We start from the raw sequence: 21,973 nt of genomic DNA, 5'->3' as shown, positions 1-21,973 counted from the left end.
CCCTTGGATCATGAAGCCCTGTGCATGGCTTATTAGGTGCATAGGTTATTGTCCCTTCCTAAGCGTCAGTGGTGACGACAGTCTGTTCTGCTCTCAGAGTGAGGGCTCTGCCATTACAACAAAGGGGAATATACCCTGGTGTCTTTATTAAAAAAAAATTAAAAAATCAACAAAATAACCCATCAAATTTTTTTTTGTTCCTGATGAAAGGAAGAGCGTGAGTCTCTGATAATGAAAAATATTAAAATTCCAGGTGTCCTATATAATAAATAATAACATAAACATGAACTTGGCTTCCCACAATCACTGCCAGATCATCAATGTGGCTCATTTTGAACTTTGCCTAGTTCCTTCAGCTATGCAGATATAAATAAATAATTCTGCTTGATAAAGCTCTGGGAATGCTATACTTAAAAAGATAAGAAAGCTTTGAGGGGAATTTGTTTTTAAATCCATAACATTTGTATGCTGTTCGCTGTTCATACTGAGCAAAAATTCATTCAGTTGGCAGTTAACCAACCCTATTTTATTCTTATTCTGTGTTCAACCTGTCCTTCTCCTGGGGACATCTAACCTTATATGTAATTACCTCTCAGAGAGCGGGAAGGAGGCCTAAATAACCTTCCTAACAACTAAATAAATGCACAGATCCCTGGGACAGGTTATCAGTTGGATGCTGGTGGCAGAGCTGTCAGGAACAGTGTGTTTGAGCCATGAAGAGTTTCAAAATTTGAGTCGTTTTCTTTCCAGCATTGGGCCAAAGGACTAGCATTTGAAATGTTTTCAGAAAACCAAAATAAATCACCCTGGGTTTTCAGATGATTTTTGTTTCTCTGATAGTTTGGAAATAACAGTGATGAATTTTAACAGTAATGATGGGGTTTTTTTCTCTTAAGGTCTGTCCAAGTCACTTGGTCTCATTGAAGGCTATGGTGGACGTGGTAAAGGTGGGCTTCCAGCCACCCTGTCCCCTGAGGAGGAGGAGAAAGCAAAGGGACCGCATGAGAAATACGGCTACAACTCCTACCTCAGTGAGAAAATTTCACTGGATCGTTCCATACCAGATTATCGTCCAACCAAGTAAGTACCAGTTGCTCCATGAAGGAGTGCACGTGTTTCGGTGTCGTCCGAGATCCGGGAGTGATGGTTGCGTTCACACTCTCGTGTGATGCTGTTCGCTCCTCTCTCCTGATCGTTCACAGGGCCGTGCTCATTGATGAGCAGCCGATGTAGTTTGGCTGAAAACAGAGCTAGTTCATAAAAAGGATTTATCAGAAAAAGAAAGCGAGTTTCTTCCCACTCCCTCCTCTCTCTCTTTTTACTTTCCTGAAGCAAGACATTATTTCGGGTGGTAGTAATGCTCACATCTGCTTTCGTCAGCAAAGGGCTCTTCACTGAGCTACTGGCCTTTGGTGCTTATTACCCTGTAAATGTGCGCAAAGACTGTCCCCCTCTCCTCCCTTGTCAACTCCTTCATGTCCCCACAAGACCTGCGGGACTCTGGCTGCCTTCGCGCTCCTCCCAGCCCAGTCCTCCTCCTGGGACGCTGCCGCGGGATCTCCCGTTGGAGATGTGTGCAGGCACCTTTGAAGGGAGCCCAGTGCCTCAGGTGGCAATATCCTTGCTCTGCTATTTTTCCAGAACAAACTTTTAAGATGATGGCGGTGATGATGTTTGCCTGCTAAGCACCGCAGAAAAATAGACTTTAAATGAGATGCCAAATCATTTTGTTAAGAGTGTGAGACAAGACATACTGTAAGTTTATCTTTATGAAAGTTAATTTTAGATATGGCTAGCAGAGTGTTCCCCAAAATAGGAAAGTGACAATTTGTCCAGGCCTGGAGTGAAATCCCTGATAAAAAAAAATGAGGTAAGAGAGATTTAGATTCTGAAAGATACGTGTCCAGTGCCGGTGTCATTAGGACAGTGACAAAGCCATTGCTTGGCATCTGCAAACCATTGACAACCATGCAGCAAGGGGATGCGGCTACACGTCTCCGGCGTACTGGCAAATTGTTAAGGATGTGAGAGCATGGAGAGCTTTTGTTCCTTCACTTCTCTGCATGCTGCATGAATTTCAAGCAGCCACTCAGAGTTTCCAAGGCTGTCAACCACTGACAACAGAAATATTTGGATGAGTTTTCAAAGGAATTGGAGGCCCAGCCTCCAAATCTGCTGGTACGGTTTGTCTGGACAAAATGAATTGCAGGTACAAATTGCGCCTTTGGCTATATGATATGCAAATCCCACTACAATGACAAATCCTTGAAGTGAGACCTTCTCTAGCAGTTACCTGAATCTGAGCTCCTTATTTTCATTTCTCATCCAGAACTCTGACTTCTAGCAGAGCCAGTATTACTTTGTGAGAATTAATTTCAGAAGTAATGTTGGGGTTTTTTCCAGATCTTGGGGGGAAGAAAAGGATTAATTCTGACATTTTTAGGTTTGCATTGTATTCTTCCTCAGTGCCACTATCTGTCATTTCATGGGAGGGTGGTGGAGAGGACAGAGCAGACATAGCAATTTAGTAAATGTGCATTGTTTTGGAGCTGGGCTAATGTTTTGGAGAGAATTTGTGGGTACTGACTGCAGCTGCATAACTTAGTGTCTTTTATCTATGTAATAACTTCAGGAGTGTGTGTTGGTCGTTGCTTTTTTTTTTTTTTTTAGGAATCAATTGTTTTGGTATTGTAAGAGTGGTTGGCCTGGTTGTGAAATAGCCTTGATTTTGCTGGAGGATTTGAAAAGTTTCACCTTTTTCTACTTGTGACTTCAAGATCCATTCGCTATTTTGTGCATGCAGTTTTATGGCTGATTTTATGAAGGGTTTAATACAAACCATTTAAGTCAAGTATCCTGGTCTCTGATTAAAATAGATTCAAGTCAAAGGAAATTAGCCTAAATGGTTTTGAAATTGCGGCATTAGTGGGGAAAAAATGTTGAAAACCCTCCATCTGATAAGCGTTACAAAGCCCGTATTAGTTTTAAATATAATAGTGAAGCCCGTTTGGTTCAACTAAAGGCTGTTCAGCGTCTGGAATGCCGATGGACTTGGACTGTTCCTATCAATGGCTGTCACTCATGCGTTCTTTCCTTTTAATTTTATCTGTTTTTTAAAGAAAAAGATTAACATGATCAAGTGTCACTCTGCTGGATGCTGTGCTATGCTGAATCAGATCTCTTAGTCCTTTTCCTGCCCCCTCTTTGTGAGCGTGGCCAAAGCCGAGGAGAGATCAGGGGAAATTTGGCACGAGGAATCTTTCTGTATTTGGACTCTCTGCACCTCAGCGTGGTCAGCATCACTAAGGGTTCAGAGATGCAGGTGTCTCTGCTCAGAGTGATTTGCAGGCAGATGTTGGCAATGAGGAGGCATTGCGATCCCAGCTGATGGCCTTTCGAGTCCCTGCCCAGGGGCAGCAGAAAGGATGGAGGCGAGTTTCCCTGGAGAAAGTGTCCAAGAGGTGTTGGATACAGGATGGTGCTTAGGAGAATGTAAGGTCTTTCCCAGGGCCAGGAGTGGGGGCAGAGTATCTTGCTTGATTTGGGGAATTGGGGTGTTTCTCTTTGGTAGTTTGGATTATCGTCTTCATTTTGGTTATAAAATGCAGTTTATTTGAGAGATTTCTCTCTTCTCTTCCTGCTTGCCTGGGCTGGAAGGTAGAAAGCCCACCCTGCTGTTCACCACTTGAGCAGTATTGGGCTTTACACTGGAGGGATTCCCAAAAAAGTGCTGCCGATCATATGGATACATGAAATAGGTGTGTGGTACCGATACCATAAGGGAGCTGTGCCTGTGAGACCTTAGTCTTGAGCTCATTAATACTGATGTTTCTGATCCTGGCCTTCTGCTGAGTAGGAAAGGTTGTGCTGGGTGTGCAATGCGATGTGCTTTTAGGCTGAATCAGATAACGGTATTACATTTTGAATGACTGAGAAAGCTACTCTTTTGGTGAAAATAAGGGAGGAGGAGTATTTTGGTGCAAGGGACCTTATTTCAAGTCTTGCTGCGGAACAGAGGCGTAATGAAATAGGCATAGGCAACACATTTCTATCTTGCTTGATTGGGTTTTTGGACTTTAAGATGAGATTCCTGCGTGTTCTGGAAAACAATTACTGCTTCTAGATTGGAAGTACCCAAGGTGCTGCCCGCAGACTGCAGGACTTCTACACAAATCTCCAAAAAAATGAGCTGGAGAGATTTTCTTCAATTTTCTGCAAAAACTGCGAAGGACAAGGCTGATCTGTGAGTTTTATTGTTGATCAATTCACAGCATTTCTGCTTGCCTATGAAGGATGGGGGGGTTTAAGAAGATATGTTGTTTTCTTTATTGAAAGTGAAACACATTTACATGGAATCCTAGGGGCTGCTAACATTCCCCGCTTTGATGCTAGATTTTATGCACCTCTATTATATTCTGTGATGGATGATCTAATGGGAGCCCCTCCTACGTGTAGCAGGAAAATAAAAATTGCTGTGTTAGATCAGTCTGCCTGTCCATTTTATCCAGTATCTAATCTCTGATAGTGGAATTACCAGATGCTTCAGGTTGAAGAAATCATATTAAGGAAAACTATGAAATAATCTGCCCATCTGGTATGTTCCATCTTCTCTATTCTCTCTTTTCAATCCTATCTAATATAAATGTGGAGTTCTCATTATCTCTTTAAAAGTCTGTTCCTTTCTGGAATCCTGCTAAGCTCTGATTCAGTGGTATTTTATGGCATTATGGGATTAAGGAGTAGATTTAAGAAAAATAATACCCACAATTGTTAGGACTATTGAATCATTGGGTGAAGATGACATATTCCTGCTGCTGCGAATCTCTCAACAGCTGTTCTCATGCAGGCAAGCTTCAAGATATAAAAGTGAAGAGGAAAAATGGTGTAAGTGATAAGCAACTTCCACAGCTGGATTTTTCTGAGGTTTTGAGGGCTTCCCAGCCAGGAGGCCCTACCCGTCCTCCTGCCCGCCTTGTGGGTCCTGCGCATCGGTCAGGCAAAGCATGGAAGAGCTTTGGCAGTGTGTGTTGGGAGCTTAGTCTGGTTTGTGTTTTTGCAGCGTGCACCTGGTAAAAGGTTTGCATTTGCTAGCTGGACCATGTGGCCTCAGAGCACCGTCCGGGGTAGAACTATACCATCACCTGGAAACCATTGCTAAAGATTCAACAGTTACATATCACTGACTTGATTTTAATTTTTCCCAGTGGCGTGTTTGGGGGTTGAGTCAGAGTCATTACACTCAAGTGTCTCAAGTGGCTGAATCACCCGTTATTTCCGTAGCTGCCTTCCTTGGGAGCCTGGGAGCAATTGGGCTTTTTAGCACCATCTGGCTTTAGCTGGTTTTATTACCAGAGATGTCTGTGTAGCTGCTAGTTGAAAGTCTGTCTTTGGGATATAGAGGAAAAGACAGAGAGTTTTAGAGAAGACTTTGGGTTGTTCTTTGACAACTTAACTAAGTACTAAATCCATTCTTGATTTTATTTTTGTTTAAAGTGGTCTGTGCGTACCCCTTGGGGGCTCTCAGCATGTGCATAGTGGGTGCTAGAACGTACTCTGGGCTGGAGGGAGCAAGCCGTGGTGGGAGGCACTGCTGCCTTTGGGGTCCCTCCCCACCCCTGGAGAGCCCCTTGCCCTCTGCCATGGGGCTGCCTTGGGGTCTCAGCCTTCGCTCAGGTTCCTGGGCCGAAGAATTACATTTTAGTTTCTATAATCAAAACTGAATATGTCTTTGGAAAGTCATGAATGTGGAGGTAACTTAGATACATCAGGACCGTCCAGGAGGATGGGCCTTGGAGACTGTAGTTCAGTCTCCTGCCTATGAGATCGCACCTGCCTTCACGACTCCTGGTGCTGGACCCAAGATGTTCTTGTCCTGCACTGGCCGTATCAGCCCTCAGGGGCTTCCCCTGCAGACTCCAAGACTGGCAATGTTTTGTGCCATGAGGCTCATCCTGTGCCCTGTGGTTGGCTCTGATGGGCCTCCAGAAGGTCTCTGTAGGGTTCACGTGCTATCATATTTATTTGTTTTCTTGTGAAGAAGAGCAAATCTCTTCCACTACAGAAATAACTACAAAGACTGGGCTTTGCAGGTGCCTTCGTCTCAATTTTCTCTTGTACCAAGATAGTGAAAGGAGATACTTTCTCAGCACATGTCATGGCTTGGGCAGACTGCCCTGTACGCTGCTTCGTACATCTGGCATCACATTTGTCTTAGTGTCTCATTTCTTCCCCAAAATAGAAGGCATAAAACCTCCTTCAAGCTTTGCTTGAAGCAAAATGCTTTTTGCCTCCCCCCGCCACCCAACCAAGCATATTCTTTTTGGTAGACATGGCTGAGAACTCCAAACATTATTGCAGCAAGTGAGAACGCTCTTTATTGGTGGTTTCCTCAAGTTTTTAGAAGCCAGAACGTTCCTGGAGTGGCACATTTGTGATAGTATGCCAGTTACTTAGGCATGTCCTGCCCTAGGGTGTTTAGCCAGGCTTGATGAAACGAGTCTGAGGAGAAGGACAGTGCTTAAGAAGACAAAAACAAATTACTTGAATTATGCTGGTGATATTTGCTGGGAAACAGTTTCATGACTGTTTATTTGTTGTCATTGCTGTTTATTGCAAACAAAGGAGGTCAAAAGAGCTTTCTCTCTTGCATGCATGATACGTTATTTTACCTTTTGCAAGGAGGGTTTTGTTTTGGTTTATTTTGCAATCCTACATACAAACAATAGCAAGGAAAAGAGAGGCAAGACATAGTGATTTTTCTTCATCAAATATCTGAAGGAAAAACTATTGAGGAATCAAGACAGTATAAGAAGGAGAAAAAAAAAGACTTTCAGATGTGAAATCCTGTTTGAATAGCATGTGGGAGTGTATTAAAAGATACTTTCATCTCTAGGAAAAAGTGAGAACTAGTTGTGTATCTTCTCTCCTACTAGATAGTTGTGGTCTGGTCCAGCGTTGTGTGAAAAACACTCTTGTCCTTGGCTTTTTGTGGCTTAAGCCATAAAAAAAGAAAAGTAATATTTTCCAATACTTGGAAAGATGCCACCTGAAAATTTTCTGGGAGAGCAAGTAAAGAAATCAAGCAGTGAATATTGCTGTCCAAGCTCTGGCATAAAGGAAACGTGCCTCAGAACAAGGCTCACCAAAACTAGATTGGTTTTGCAGTTCAGAGACAGGTTGCTGGATACTTTCTGTCCGTGCCATCCTGCCTGGTCTCTGTGTGGCTTCAGGCATTTCTACTCTGCCAGGCTGCACGTGTTCCTCGTGCTCTCCAGAGGAGCGCTGGAGGTTGTGCTGAATCTGTCCCCTCTCTGCTCTGAAGATCGTGAGGGTGGGAGGGTACTTGCAAACCAGTGTCAGACCTGAAACAATTTGGTTTTTCTTTCTCTGGCATCATCAAGTCACTTGGGATCTGAAGAGCACTGCCTGGCTCCGGGGAAGCCACGTGCACCACCCGTCTCCCGGGGGACGGTGCTGCAACTTTTGGTGATTTCTGAATGATTTGCACGGGAGGAAAAAGCTGCTTTATTGCTGCATTGCTTTTCCAGTGCTAATACAAACCAGCGTGCTATTGAATAAACACTGGTATTGATCTTGATTCCTCGGTGCATACCGATATGTGTGTACGGAGCGATTGTTATTGGACTTCCAGTAATTCTTTGTCTTGAAAACTGAGCAAGTAAAGTCTCTGAAGACACGCTTTCCCAGCTGTGCTTGGTATTTGCTGATTATTTTTTATGCCTACTGCTGTGACCTCTCCGAGGCAGCCGGCTCCGTGGCACAGGTAGGGCTGGCTCCACTGAGAGCTGCGAAAAGTCACCCTAGAACTGAAAGTATCTGGCTTCCTGCTGAAAAGTTTAGGGGTTTATTTTTTACTTTGATTCTGGATTTAAAGAGGGACACAGGACAGATTTCTTTTTTCTTTTGAAGTGAAGATCGTTGAAGTATACTTTGTCTGAGTCTATGTGTCAAAAGGCTTCTGTGCTCAGAACTCCCAATATCTTCTTCAAACTCAGTCAGTAAGAAAGTGGGAAGTAACTCTAGAGTTTGTTTAGTGGCTGTTATGAGATTCTCTTACTATCATTATGCTGCATAGTGTAATAATGAAATGCTGTGACCATGGATTTATATACACGGTACCTAATTTTTTTTAATGCAATAGATTCCACTAATTGTCAATTTTCCCTTCCTGACTACAAAATTATTCCCTGTTCTTAGAAGTTTGGAACATGATGCTTCAGGGAAGAGTTCTATCTATGAAGTGTGCTATAAAGCATTTACTAATATAAACATAAGTATTAAATGCACACTTTGGCAGAGGATGGGATTAGTATAATTTAACAACTTGCTTTTGTGCTCTTCTGAGCTCCGGCGCTGAAAAATACCTGCGTTATCATGAATACTTCTGACTAAATTATACTTATGAAAATAAATGAACCAAATTAAGCTTTGGATACACTTTCAAGTTGGCTTCCAAAGAAATCAAAGCTTGTGTGTTTGTGCTACTGATCTGCTTCCGTGTATTGCAGAGAGCTTTTCCGCTGCCACGGGAGCGTTTGCCTGGGGTGCACGTTCTCAGCCAACCCCGGCAGAGGCATGAGTCAAACACTGGTGTCTGACAGCGTTGGTCCCAAAGTGATTTATTTGGTTTTCCAGCATGCACGGCACGCTGGTGTGTTGGCTCACTTGGCCGGGCGCCTTGTCGCCTTGAGGTGCCTGTCTGAACGCGCGCAGCTCGCTGGGAGCGCAGGGGGACGGGTGACCCGGGTGGTGGGTGAGCCCGTCCCGCCGTCAGTGGCGTGTTTCAAAGCACAAAAAGCGTGAATCCTTTGAAATAATTTTAGAGTTCACTACTCAACTTTCCTCCTCTTTTCCTCCCTGTTGTCCCCAAATTGTGGCTGTTTGATAAATCCCATCCAAGGATCTCCCACTGACTCTCTCTCTTCATATCTGCATGGGGAGAGATGGGTAAGTGGATGTGGCGCTTGTAATTGCTCTGGCTTTTACTTCCTTAGATATATCTGAACCTAATAACTTCATTACAAGAGCCCCTCACAAAAATAAATCCTGTTCTGCATGTTCTGTTTTTACAACTCAGTAGATGATTTCTTGTTAGAACTTGCTGAGTAAGTAATGTGCATTTAGAAATGCCTATATATCCCTAAATATTTAAAGTGTAATACATATTTTTGTTACCCTAATTCTAAAATATAAAGCATAACATTTCTTGAAAAATACTTAATGAAAATAAGGTAGGTGCTTTAAAAAACAAATTTTGTGGGGAAATGTGGGGAGTTTTAGAGGTTTAATGATCAGAAATAGTTTATGAGAATCTAGTGTTCTGAGTCTGTAAACACTAAAGCGTACCAGACAGCATTGGGTCTTACAAGATGCTTGGCTAATAGAAAATGGTTTGCTTTTCCGTTTACTTCATAGGGTAGACACAATTGATTTAATATTGATAATCTCTTTTGCAAGAAGACATGTGCAACTGAATCAGCAAAATACAAACTAAAATAAGCAATCAATGAATGCAGCATGATTAGGAAGTGGCAATATGAATAGCAGCCTGAACACTTGCTTTCTTTTAAGCTTGTTCGTAATCTTTACAAAAGCCAAATGAAGATCAATTCATTTCCTGGTGAAGCTTTATTTTTGTGGGGAGAAAATGAATGAAGCTTGTTTGAAATCAATAGCTTTAGTTTGTGGAATTACTTTCCACCAGTTCAGAAGGATGTCCAAGGTTTCTCCTTTCCTACTGAGATGTAAAGCCACAAAGCAATACAGATGGGTAAGTAACAGCTGAGAAGCAGCCTGTGTGACCGGAGTAAGGAAACTTGAGCAAGCTTGAACCTGCCTGTGTGTGTTCGCACACGCGATGTGTGTGGAGGCAGCCGAAGATTGTAACGTGATTTATAACGTATTGTATTTCAGCTGTGGTGCTTTGCAGCCCGATCACGAGTAAATCATTCAATCCAATCAGTGCACCATTGAGATATAAGAATTTACCTCCCAGGTTTTCAGCTGCATCAATACAAAGTACATATTGGTTTTCTGTGGCAAAGCAGAGCGTGCGCTGGGCCAGGAGGGGATCGGTGAATAGCTGCCAAATCTCAGTTGTGTGTGATGTGTTAAGTTTGGCTGTGCAAGTGGGAGTTTTGTGTTAGGTTTTGCGTTAGGTCTCGTGGGAAGAGAGTAAATCAGGTGGAGACCCAAACCTCTGGTGTGTATAGGTAAATGACAAGTATGTATTGGGAAGGTGTAGACCACCTGTCATTGTATGTATTTCGGTACAAGTTTGATGTTTGTGCTTTCTTTCTACTCACATCAAGTATATCATGACCAGTGCTGCCTAAAACTGCGTCTAATAAGGCAGTCCATATTTACAACCTGAAGTTGCAGTGTGCGTCCATCTCCTTTGGGGCTGTTGGTGCTGGCAGGGTGAGAAAGGAGCTGACTTCAAGTGTGTCAGGCTTTAGATACTCCTGTTCGTGTCTCTGTTGTGGCAGCAAACAAATCTATAGCCTTAAATCATGTTCTCTGGGGTTAAGTAATAGTAAAAGACTTTCTAAAGTGTCTGTGCTCGGTACCTGTGTATCCGTTGTCATTTGGATCTCTGCAGATCAAGTCAGGCATTGAATAGGCAGAGCAAAAAATTCTGATAGCTGATTCCTGGGGCATCTCCAACTCATCGCTAAAAATCACAGTAGTGTTTTATTCTTAACCCTGTAGCAACTCAGTTCTTGTTTGACTGGTTGCATCGGGCTGGATCCCTCCCTACCCTGCCTCGTAGGTATGTAAATGGTGTTACTGTTTTGCACTGGGGTAAACTGGATGATCTCTCTTCGGTATGCTCGGGCTCAGAGTTGGCCAGTTTTGCCTCCCAGTTTTACCTCTGTTGTATTCTGTTTTGGCAGAGGTGGAGCATGTAACCCATAACAGTACGGAAGTCATACGGGAGCAAGTTTAACCACAGAACAGCAGTGATGGCATGGATCTTCATCTGTGGAATGAAGGGAAGCTTCTGGCACACCAGAGCGAACGCTTGGCCTTTTGCATTTATTGCATCAGAAAAAATCTGTTGCACGAAAAACTAGAGTACAGCCAGACAGTGTGGCCAGTCGTTGCTTTTGAACTCTATCACTGAACACCTATGTTGTCTTCAAGTTTATTAACCTCTCCATACTTAATTGTCCCCTATTGTTAAGAGGGCACCAGTATTTATAACCAGTTAATTGCATTCAGTTAACTAGTACCTGAAATGGGAATACGAGTAGAAATGTAAATTAAAATCAACCCCATCCTCTGTTTTTTGATGCTTTTGAAATTGCTTGCGACTTGTTTCCTTTTTTTTTCCCCAAACGAAGCAGTACGTCTCTTTTACCAAATGATGTGTTGTCATGAGCTCGGTGAGCAGCCCGTGCTGCGTGGATGCGTGGGTGGGTTGCGGCGGTGCTGGCTCCAGCAGGCTGACGCTGGGCTGGGGAGCTCTCCTGGTGTGACTTCCACCGTGCAGCAATCTGCCAGATGGGGCTGAGCAGCACCCCTCTGCCGAGGCTGATCTCATTCTGACAGAGGTTAAGTAAACTTATACAGTGATTTCTGTACATAACAGGAAAGGTTTAACAACCTCTTCATCTTCTCACTTCATAAACGTGTCAGCAGAGTGGATCTGTTATTACAAAAAAAAAAAAAAAAGCAGCTGTCTCTAAAATCAGTTGTGCCTTTTAAGTTCATCATTTTTATACTACCTCTTCCAGCCATGGCATCGTTCCACCCGATCTTCCAGACAGCACAAGCACTGGCCACTTTTCTTATTCATTGTCCTAAGTACGTACTGAGCATGTCAAAATCTTGAGTTCCCGTCAGATCTATTCTAGTATGATGCTCCTAAGGTATGGCTACATACCAAGGATTTCATTTTAAATGTAGCAGGTAAGGCTTCCAGCAGGGACAGTTTTATACCAACCTACCTGAGCAGAGCTGTGAACCTGTTGGTAAAGCTGGCTGGTGTGATTGCTGCCCCAAAGTCACCGGCCTGGAGGTTCTGCCGGGAGGGGATGGGTTCACTGCAGGGGACGTGCCCCTCGGAACGTTCAGCCTGGGTCTGCTGGTGATCAAGGGAGAAAAAGGCATTTCCACCTACCCAAAAAATAGCTGCATCTGTCTGATACACCAGACAGCAATATGCTTGTGCCTCGGCTAGAGGGGTGGAATAAATTGTCCTTTGGCAGTGTCAGTGTCTCTTTGTTGACCTCGAAGGGAGCTTTGACTTCTGTCTTAGACTAGATGTCTTTTAATTAGCCCTATCCAGTATTGTGTCTACACGATCAGCTACATGAGTAGCAGACACCTCTAATAGAAGATGTCAAAACATACAGCATTAATTTACAATTTTACATTACTGCCTTTCATCCTGTGATCTCTGAGCACTTACAAGCTTGTAATTGTTGAGGATTTGGTTGCCCTGTGCAGCAGAGTCAGCGTTCCTCTGCTTGATGGCGCCGGCTGGCGCGGTGCCTGTCCTTCCTCTGTGGAAGCACAGGATCTGCTCAGCAGTTTGGCGATGAAGTCAAGAGCAGACCTTGCATCACAGCCTGATAGCTCAGGATCTGCACCACACAGGAGGTCAGGGTGCTTCTGGCTTTGATGCAATGATGCCCATCTTTGCAAAATGCCACAGACAGCCTTTTTCAAAGCCTGTTCCTTCAGTCCATGCCTATTTGGACATTCTTCAGCATGCGGAGAGGACTGTTTTAAAACACACAGACAAAACGTGCTCCTAAATTTTCTCCCTGTCAGATGTGTTTTGCCTGGGATGACGAATAGGCCAACAGACCGGCAGAGCCATTGCAGCAGGACCTGTGGGTTTTGTTCCTGAACCCCACTGACCTCCTGTCATCTTGGGGCTGGCACTTAATTTCTGCATTCCCTCATTTGGAGTGATGATTATAATCTTAACTTTGAAGGACATCATGTGGTGCTTAAATCATTGATGCCTTAGTTAAGGGGCGAGCAGCCTCCGTCTCCTGAAGACTCTTGACAGGCCGAGAGTCCTCAGCTCACTGTGGATGTCCGTGCTGTCCAGGTATGTCCAGGTGTGACCCTGAGGAAGGCACCTTCACCTCCTTGCAATGTGGCCCTGCAGGGCAAAGGCACTGGTCTGTGTCTAGCCCTACCTCGTCACGCTCTGTTTTGTCACGGTGGGACTGATGCGGAGCCGGCAAAGAGCCTGGAGGCTCTACCTCTATGCAAGACACCGATACAATGGACGTCATTACTTGTGCTATGGTGCAAAGCGTGTACCTGGTGATAGGCACCCATAGGATGGCTGTGGGATTATAAACACACTGTGTGTTAACCTGCTCTCGGGATGCCGCTGCTCCAAACGAGTCCTGATGCTCTGTCTCTGTCACGGGGTAAAATTGTTGGTACGTCATATTTGGGGAGTGCTCTGAAAGTGCAGTTCTGGGAGCTGAAGGCTCAGAGCTCCCTAAGTGCTGAGATGTACTGATAATTCTTTTAGTTGCAAGATAATGTTTGCTCCAGCTTGGCTTTATAAGAGCTTAGTGAAACAGTAATCTGTACGATAGTAATTTTGGGGAGAATTCCACTTAACATGCAGAAATTCTAACCAAGTTGTCTCTTACGCACCCTTAGCTTTAACGTTGCAGTTCCATATATCATTGTAGGAAAGGCATTTAAAAATGTATGAGCTTATTAAGTTGAACTCTTTCTCTGCTGCTGAACCACGTTTTATGGGAAAATCTACAAAATCCTGTAACAGCTGTGCCAACATAGTTGAGTACTTTCATGACGCTAACAGTGTTTTTAAGGACAGTAAGTAACAAGAATCATTTATTCTACTAATCAAAAGACTATTTGCCTATTTAAATATTCAAACCCTCAAGCCTTATGCAAGAATGAAATGTCAGGAAGGGATAAGCTCCTGATAAGCACGCTAGTTGGATTTATTTTGTGTGATGGCCAGCAAAGAAGTGATTAATAACTATACTTCAGGAGCAAGATTGGGGAACTGCTGGGTGCTCAGAATTAAAAATAAAAAATGTGTGTGGGGGGAAATCTAGCCACTCTAATATGTAGGAGAGGAAGAAATCTTCGAAAACCCGTCATCAGGATCTTTTGTGAAGACGTGTGATCTCCACAATCAGAATCACCAAAGTCTTTGTCTACCCTTTCTTCTTCCACATAGGATCTGGGTTCCTCTGTCCATTTTGTGCCACCATACAACTGGTGCAGATTTGCACACCCAACTATTTATTTCTGCCTGGTTCATGAGTGTTTATTATGACTGATCACAGAAAAAAGATGGAGAGGGGTCCAGTAGGACCCCCATTAGTAGCTATAGGGGTAGCTTCCTAGGATGTGGCAGTAACGTAGAGCCCTAAAAACTTGGGGTATTCTGCAGGCCATGGGTGTTCACCCTTCTCCATGGCAGTTCCAGCTGTTGGCATTTCAAAAGGGCACATAGAAGGGATGTCACCTTCATGCAGTGGGGGAAAATTGTGTCCTGAACAGCTCTAAAGGGCGTTCCTGCAAAGATGAGTAATAGCATAGGGCCAAAGCTAATGGTGATGTAGCTCCTAGATAGCTACACTGGTCATCAATCAGCCTGAGCAGCCGTCAAGGCTAGCACAGAGGGCTTCTGCTCCCGAGAGCCTCAGCCACGTGGCCCCCACAGCAGTGGGTCCAACACCCGCATGTGTTCTCTAATTTAAGAGTATAGCACAGTGCTGTGTCCTTCCAAAAATTATCTCACGTGCTGCTGCCTAATCTCTACCTGATCCAGGCATTAATCAGACCAGTTAAATTGTTCCAATGGCTGCAAAAAAGCAGCCTACTCTTCTTTTGTCGACCTTTTCTCCTGTGTGTATTTTTCACACTTGACATCCATCCAAAGCAGAGTAGAGCCTGGCCATCCTGCGTATAGCACGGACACTCTACACAGTGTCCTTCGTGTGGTGGGTTAGAGGGATGGGGAATCTTAGCAGCTTCATGCTGGAGGAAGGACACAAAGCAATGGGTAGGCCAGGGATGGCTGAATGTTGGCAGGGAGGAAGAAAGAAAATCTTCATCTGATGTGATACCAAGGTTTTACAGTAGACTTCTACGTTCCTGGTCTGCCAGGAATTCACTTTTGGGCAGTTGTGTGTGTTCTCCTGCATCACCTCTTCGGCTGTCAAGTAGTGACCATTCCTGCACTGGTGGAATTGGGAAACTCAAAGCCTGCGCCACGCTGAAGTCTCCAAATAGGACATGCTACTTTTCTCTTAACGTCAATGGTTACCTTGTACTGATGTTCAAAATGAGTAGGAATTGGTCTAATTGGGTGGGACTTTGTGTTTGGGGGATTTTCAGCATTCTAGCGACCTTTCCTGCTGTGTTGCAGCATATAGAAGGTTTTGCTAGCTCTTCTCGGTTACTGATAAAATTCTCCTGTGCTTTGTGGAGCACTAAACAGGGGTGCTTTCCTTCCAATCAAGGTACCCGTGTGCTCTGCTGGCCGTCTCGGTGGTACGGGGCAGGGATGCGTGCTGTGTTACAAGGTGAACAAGTTGCAGCGTAAGTCTGAACTCTGCCTGCGCCTGCCTGGTGCGCCTGCCAGGACAAGCTCTGCTCTGACTGTGACACGGGCTCAGGAGATGTTTTCCTCTGCTGGTTGCAGGGATGGAACCCCAGCCTGGCCTGCAGTGGCTGATTTGCCTTTGCTGCCGTTCTGCGCTTGCATATATTTATCTTGAAAACAGCGTCATGAGTCCTGGAGCAGTGGAGCGAAGGGAGTGCTGACGTTGTTACCCAGAGCGAGCTGCCCGGAGGTCAGAGCTCGCTCCCGCTCTGTGTCCGTGTCCGGGAGAGGAGCGTGGGAGCTGCCGTGGCAGCTGGCAGTGGTTTCGGCGGAGCCCCTCGGGACCTCTCCTTTTGCTGCTGGCTGAGGAAGGTTTCGCTGCTGAGGCGAGCGGCTGACCTGCCTTGCTGATCGTCTGTGCTGGAGGCACGATGCCCGATTTTGCTCCTACCAGATCATCGCGTGCCTGTCAGGCAGGCTGACGTGTTTGTGTCAGATTGGGGACCTCAGCTACAGCTCGTTTGGGAACGGCTTTAAACCAAGGGCAGGAGAGTGATGGGGGGGGCGAATCTTTCCTCTCGTATTTTAAGACACACCCCCCCGATATAACTGCACTGTCTTTCGCTTTCCCTCAATCTTTGTTCTTCAGTTACTGGTTAGATCTGTGTTTAAAAATAAAAATGCAGCTTGGGGGAAGATGGTTGTCCTCTCTCCAGGCTCTGAGGTGGCTTCTGCTCTCTGGCTCAGGCCGTGCTCTTGCCCAGGACCCCTGCGCGTTGCTTCTGCCCTTGTGCTGTAGGGCATGTTTGAGTGCTTCCTTTCATGAGAAGGGTTTGTTTTTCATCGACGTTTCTTGCGCTTTCTCTTTGGCTTCTCTTGCTGTTGTGTTGGTATCTCAGACAGAAGGAACTGAGTTGAGTGTAGAGTTGGAAGTGACCTTTGCAGAAGGTGGAGATCAGCTTTGGGGCGCTCATTTGCAGACTGAAGGGCGAATGGCCAAATCTGCAAGCAGAACCTCTGCTTGTGCTCCAGACTGTGCCTCAGCTAGTGCCTCGGTGGCACCAGCCTGGAGGAAGACAGCTCGTGGCAAAATGTTGTGTCTGTGTGGTTCCATACAATGCAGAAATGTGTCTCAAAACAGATGGTGAGACTGCTTTGCCCCACAGCGGGTGTGAGGTGAGATTTTTCTCTACCTTGCTTAAAACTGTGAGTTAAAAACATCATCAGTGTTCTGAGGCTGCAGTAGCAGATCCTTCTCCTTCAGCGGTGTTTTTCTGATCCCTCTTGAGCACCCTGATACTCCTCCCAGTTTGTCTCTCTCTGGATCTTGACAGACTACCTCTGTGTGTTGGTGCACTCCCATCCCTCAGTTGGAGAGATGGCTCCAGGCCGGATAATAGTCATTAGGTATGATTTATTAGAAAGATATCATTAGGAAAATCAGGTTAGTGATGGATCGTTTTCAGATAGCCTGTTGCAGCCTGTTTTTTATCTAGATCCAAGCATTACCTTTAAACCATTGGACATATTTGACAACCAGGGCACATCTGACCAAAGCAGGCTGGTCAAATTTATGGAGTTCTGCCTCCCCACTGGAAATGAGGACAGCTATACTTTCTGCGTAATGGTATTTAACCTCCACTGAAAACTTTGGTAGGCATATTTATGTTGGAATTGGGGGGAAGGAGGCAGTACAAAAGGCACAAATTGGGAAAAAGGTGATGGGCTTGAAGATTGGAGGTTCTGTGCAGAATAGATGCATGTGCTGCCAGGAGCGGATGGCCTGAGCGAGGCGTATCGTGGAAGGTGGAAGATAATTTCTAGAGCCAGTGATGAATATAATCTTTGATGCAGCATCTGGGAGTAGTGATCTCTCAGTATTAGCAGTATTTTTGCTTTGTGATCTGGGGAGGAAAGCAAGCTGCAGGTCTGTCTGTCCAGCTCTTCTCTGGACTAACACCTGAACGGTGTTGCTTGTTTTTTCCAGAGTATGAGCTGATGGACCTGTTGTCTGTGGTTATGGACTTTGAAAGAATATAATGCATTATTGTCTCTCATGAAATTGGTTTTGTTTTTGTGTAAGGTGCTCCCTGACAGCACCCGTCATCCGTAGGAGAAGATGCACCAAGTCACACCGTTGGCAGAAAAGTCCAGCGTCAGCTCTCTGCAAGCAAGGTTTGATCTGAAGGATCAGACAAGAGGGGGCCTGTTCTGTCCTGGAACAGTCCTCTTCCAGCTTTTCATAAGCTGCACTGATTAGTGCTGATAAATGGCTTGTGTTTGGGTAGTGAAGGTGTAGAAACCGTCGGAGTTTGGCTCTCGGTTGCCCGGTACTGGGCAGTGTGACTCTAGGCGGGTGATGAAATAGCTTTGTGCCCCAGATGACAGTTGATATGTATTAATCGAGTAATAGAGTGGATCACGTTAAATCACTGAGCAGGAAGAAGTGGTTTTTGAATGTGACTTGCCATTTTGTGGCCTCTGTGCTCCAGGAGTGCTTGCTGTGATTCCAGGTTATTTTTCTGCTGTGGGATCACGAAGCAGTAATGATGTGATATCCCTTTGCTGTTACGGAGACAGCCAATAAACAGCCTCATCTTGCTGCGCTGAAGAGTAGATTTACAGCTGTGTGGTGAGCATAAAACAAATGATCAGAGGATGCAAGACAGACTCCTGCAGCAGACAAACATACGTAGTAGCAAAACTTGATTATTTTATTTATTTATTTATTTGTGTTTTCAAATTGGCTGACTTGATTAATGCGGCCCGATGTATGCCAAGCTGTTCAGCATAAACTCAGCCATATTTCCCCTTCCTCCATCTCCCCTTCTCATCCTTCATTTGTTTCTGAATTGGCTTCTTACATAAAGCAGTAACTGCGAAGAATTCATGGTAAAAAATATCCTCCATAAGTGTATTTTATTCCATGTGTTTCTTTGCATGTTCTCCTGATTGTAGGCTTGGGCTTCACGTACAATAAAGATCTTGGACCCAAGAAAGGTGACAGTGCCCGCAGTCCAGTAGTGCTCTGGCCGCTGCCCCGTCCGCCTGCCTGGTTCCCTTGTGGGGCAGCTGCGGGGAACGTGGGGATTTGGTCCATGGATGAGCTGGGCAGAGGTTTCTGCTGGGTCTGGTGTCTCTGGTCAGTCTGTCAGTCTGTTTCTGGAGTGAAAAAAGACATGTCTGAGCCTTGGACCAAGGATGGAGTAAACCCCTTCTCTCCCCTGTTTCAGGACAAGCGATGCTTCTCAATGAGAGCTCAGTGAGGTCCTTAAATTAAACCCAATGCCATACGTTAAGAGGTTTTCCCCAGCCTCTCAAAACTTACGGAGAGTTTTGTGAGCGTGATTTAATGGGACGTAGTCAAGCATGATTTAATGGGACATAAAATGCCTCTTACTCTGATATCCCATTGATCTAAATGAGAGACAGAACTGTAAGGGGTCTGTTTCTCTTTGCTCTTGATTCACGATACTTTGATATAGATCCTGCAAGCAGGTGCCAGCCTACATTTAAGTGAAGAGAGCAGGATTTAGTGGGGAAAACGTCGATGTGTACCTCGCAGTAATTAGTTTACAGGCGTTGGGAAGTAAGTAGCGTTCCGTGCTGCACCAGTCGAGTGTTTCTCCTCTAGCAAAGGGGGATTGTGAGGGATCAGCTGCAGCCTGCTTTGGTTTTCTCCAGTCAGAAGCATTTTCAGATATAGAAGGCCGGGTATCGCCCTTTGGTCAACTGGCAGAGCACCTCTGTCGTGCAGCTCTGCCTCGGGTCCGCGTGCAGATGGGCGCTTGGCTGATGATACAGGGGCAGGAAAAAGTTTCTTAGCCTTTTGGTAATGATGGAAAATTGAAAGTGAGCAAATTTAAATTTAAAATGAGGTGCTGGTCTTTAACCCTGTGGGTCACTAATCACTGACACTGACAGGAATGTATTGTGGGGGTTCTCCATTGTATTTCATTTAAATGTAACAGTTTTCAAATGTATGGAGTGTTCCCTTGGAAATCCAACTAACTGGACTGAGACTTGCTTGTGGGCAGACCAGATACTGTGTGAGCTGAGCGTTCTCGAGATTCTCCTAGAAGATGTTAGTGGCTGCAAGGTTTTCCAGCCTACCTAAGAAATGGATTTGCTTTGCTGTTATTTCAGGTTCTGGAAAAGATTTAGAAGAATCTCAGCACAATGTTTATTCCTAGAGCATCTTGTCTCCTGTGTGCTGCTTAGCCTCGAGCTCCCCTGAGAGCCTTCTCAAATATCACATTTATCTCATTAATTGCTAATCCCCAAAGAGACCAGCCCACGGTCCGAGCTGAGGACCACAGCTGTGCTAGAATCCGTTTCTGGCCCTGTGCGTCCCTTTTTGGGTAATTAATGAGACTGGAATTCTGACATTAGAAGTATTTTGACCTGGGATCTGAATTTTGCAGGTGCTTCTTGCCCGAGGGCGATAACTGTGGGCAGAGGGGGAAGATGTGTCTCAGGCGTGGTTTGATAACCCGTGCCTTGCTTGGGGCTCATCCCCGAGCCCCTCGTTGTCGCTCCTGCTGGGACCCGGGGTTGGTGCTGGCTTTTCTGTGCCATTTCTCTGGGTTGCACGTGCAACGCTGAAGGCAGCAGAAATTTCACCACATCGTGTCTTTCCACCTTACACTGTTAGAAGAAAATGCAGCCCCTTCGGGTTGAAAAGGTGTTTGTGCTTTGGGGTACAGGGAGGGAGATGGAGGCTGGAGCTCCGTGAGCCGGAGTGATGGGCATCCCGGCAGGCTCGCCTGCCCACGGCAGCCAGCATGGTCCCGACCTGTTGACCCGCTGCCAGACGGCAAATCCTGCCCAAACTGCTGTCTGAAATGTCTGTGGGAGTGAAACAGTCAAACCTGCCTGCCTCCACCTGTAAATGGTCTGAATGATAAGGCTGAACCACAGAGTCCAGATCAGTCCGTTTAAAATGCTTTAAATAAATGAATAACCAAACCCCACCACCCCCCATCTCACGTACTTATTTTTCCTGCTGTTTCTGACAAGTTCTCCACTGGTCCCTCTACTTATATTTGAGCTCAAGCATTACTGGTTGGTTTGTTGGGTTTTTCCCCCCTTTTTCCGCCCCCGGCTGCAGGAGAGCCCAGGAGCACCAGGTGTTTTCCTGCACGCATGCATGCATATCTGTTGACACATCAGCTTGTCACTAATAAACCGCTGCGGTGGAGCCCGGACGGCTGAAGTCCGAAGGCACGTGGCCGCGGGCAGAGAGCGTCGCTCAGCCCAGCTGCTTTTTGCACCAGCAACTGGAGAGAGCTCGTGAGGAAGACTGACAAACTTGAGGTTAATTTGGTTTTAAATCGCTGCCTTCCCCGCTCCTGTGGTTGCAACCAAAGCCACCGTCCGTCCCGTGTCCTTCCCCCTGCCTGCCTTTGGAGGATTGCAGCTTTGTGCATATGAACAATGCGGGTATTTGGCATGCCCGCTCCTTCCCCGGACTTATCTCTTCTCCCTGTATCTTTGTTCGCCTGTCCTCAGCAATCGGGGAAGGAGAACTGTGATAAGAGTGGTGCAGGGCGAATGGGAATGAGCAGGAGATGAACCTCAAAGGACTCAGTTTGGATTTTCCTCCAAACCTCTTTGATCACAAGCTGAGCTCTTTATCCCCCCCGAAGCGTGCCCCGGGGGAAGGCTGCCCAGAGGGGTGCAATGATTAAAAGGAAATGCTCTGCTCCTGTGACCACCTTCTCCTCACCCTAGCAGGTATCGACATATATCAAAAGCAGGTTTTTAATCTCAGAGTCAGTTTAGTTTGACTTTCATGGCAGGATTTCAGGGTCAATTGTCACTTTACCCCATCACGACTGTTCATTTTAAAGAGAGCGCTTCCCTTTGGAAGATCCTTTTCGGCATTCAGTACGTTCCCTTTTGTAGAGAGCTTGGCTTGCTTTAGGCGAGGCAACAGTTAAATCAAGAAATACAACCTTGTTTTTATCCAGCATACTTGTTTAACTAAAGAAGATTCATAAAGTACTGTGTTTCTGTGAAAATCTTTGTCTCCCAAGTCTCGTTTTGGAGTCTGAAGAATGCCTGCTGTTGCCTGAGAAACACCCAGTACAATTAAATACAGAGTCATTGCTGGGGAGTCAATGAGCTTGAAGTGACGCTGGGATGTCATTCCTGCGTTCAGTCTTTCTTTGCTTATCTGGGCAGGATTTACTTGGTAAACGCTCATTGTAATTCTGCGAACACTGCTAATGTTGCATGTCTAATCTGTCATGAATGTGGAGAGGGAGTGAGGAGGCTCGTTTTCTTCTTCTTCCCTCGCACGTATTTATTGTAGGGAAGGCTGGAGAGTTTGATTAAATTGTTTGACGCAGTTAAAGATCACCTGTTTGCTTTCTGCAAGTACTT

General features: G+C 45.4%; 1 protein-coding gene across 1 annotated transcript in view; it reads left to right on the top strand.

The window, feature by feature from the left end:
- GALNT17 (polypeptide N-acetylgalactosaminyltransferase 17) overlaps positions 1-21,973 on the top strand; it is a 214,499-nt gene that overhangs the window by 55,919 nt on the left and 136,607 nt on the right. The window contains exon 2 of the mRNA XM_054847501.1: positions 897-1,080. Within this exon, the coding sequence (XP_054703476.1) occupies positions 897-1,080 (184 nt within the window). The remainder of the gene's footprint in view (positions 1-896; positions 1,081-21,973) is intronic.

This window comes from Grus americana, chromosome 19 (genome assembly GCF_028858705.1).
Source record: "Grus americana isolate bGruAme1 chromosome 19, bGruAme1.mat, whole genome shotgun sequence".
NCBI lineage: Eukaryota > Metazoa > Chordata > Aves > Gruiformes > Gruidae > Grus > Grus americana.
This window is presented reverse-complemented; position numbering and strand designations above follow the sequence as displayed.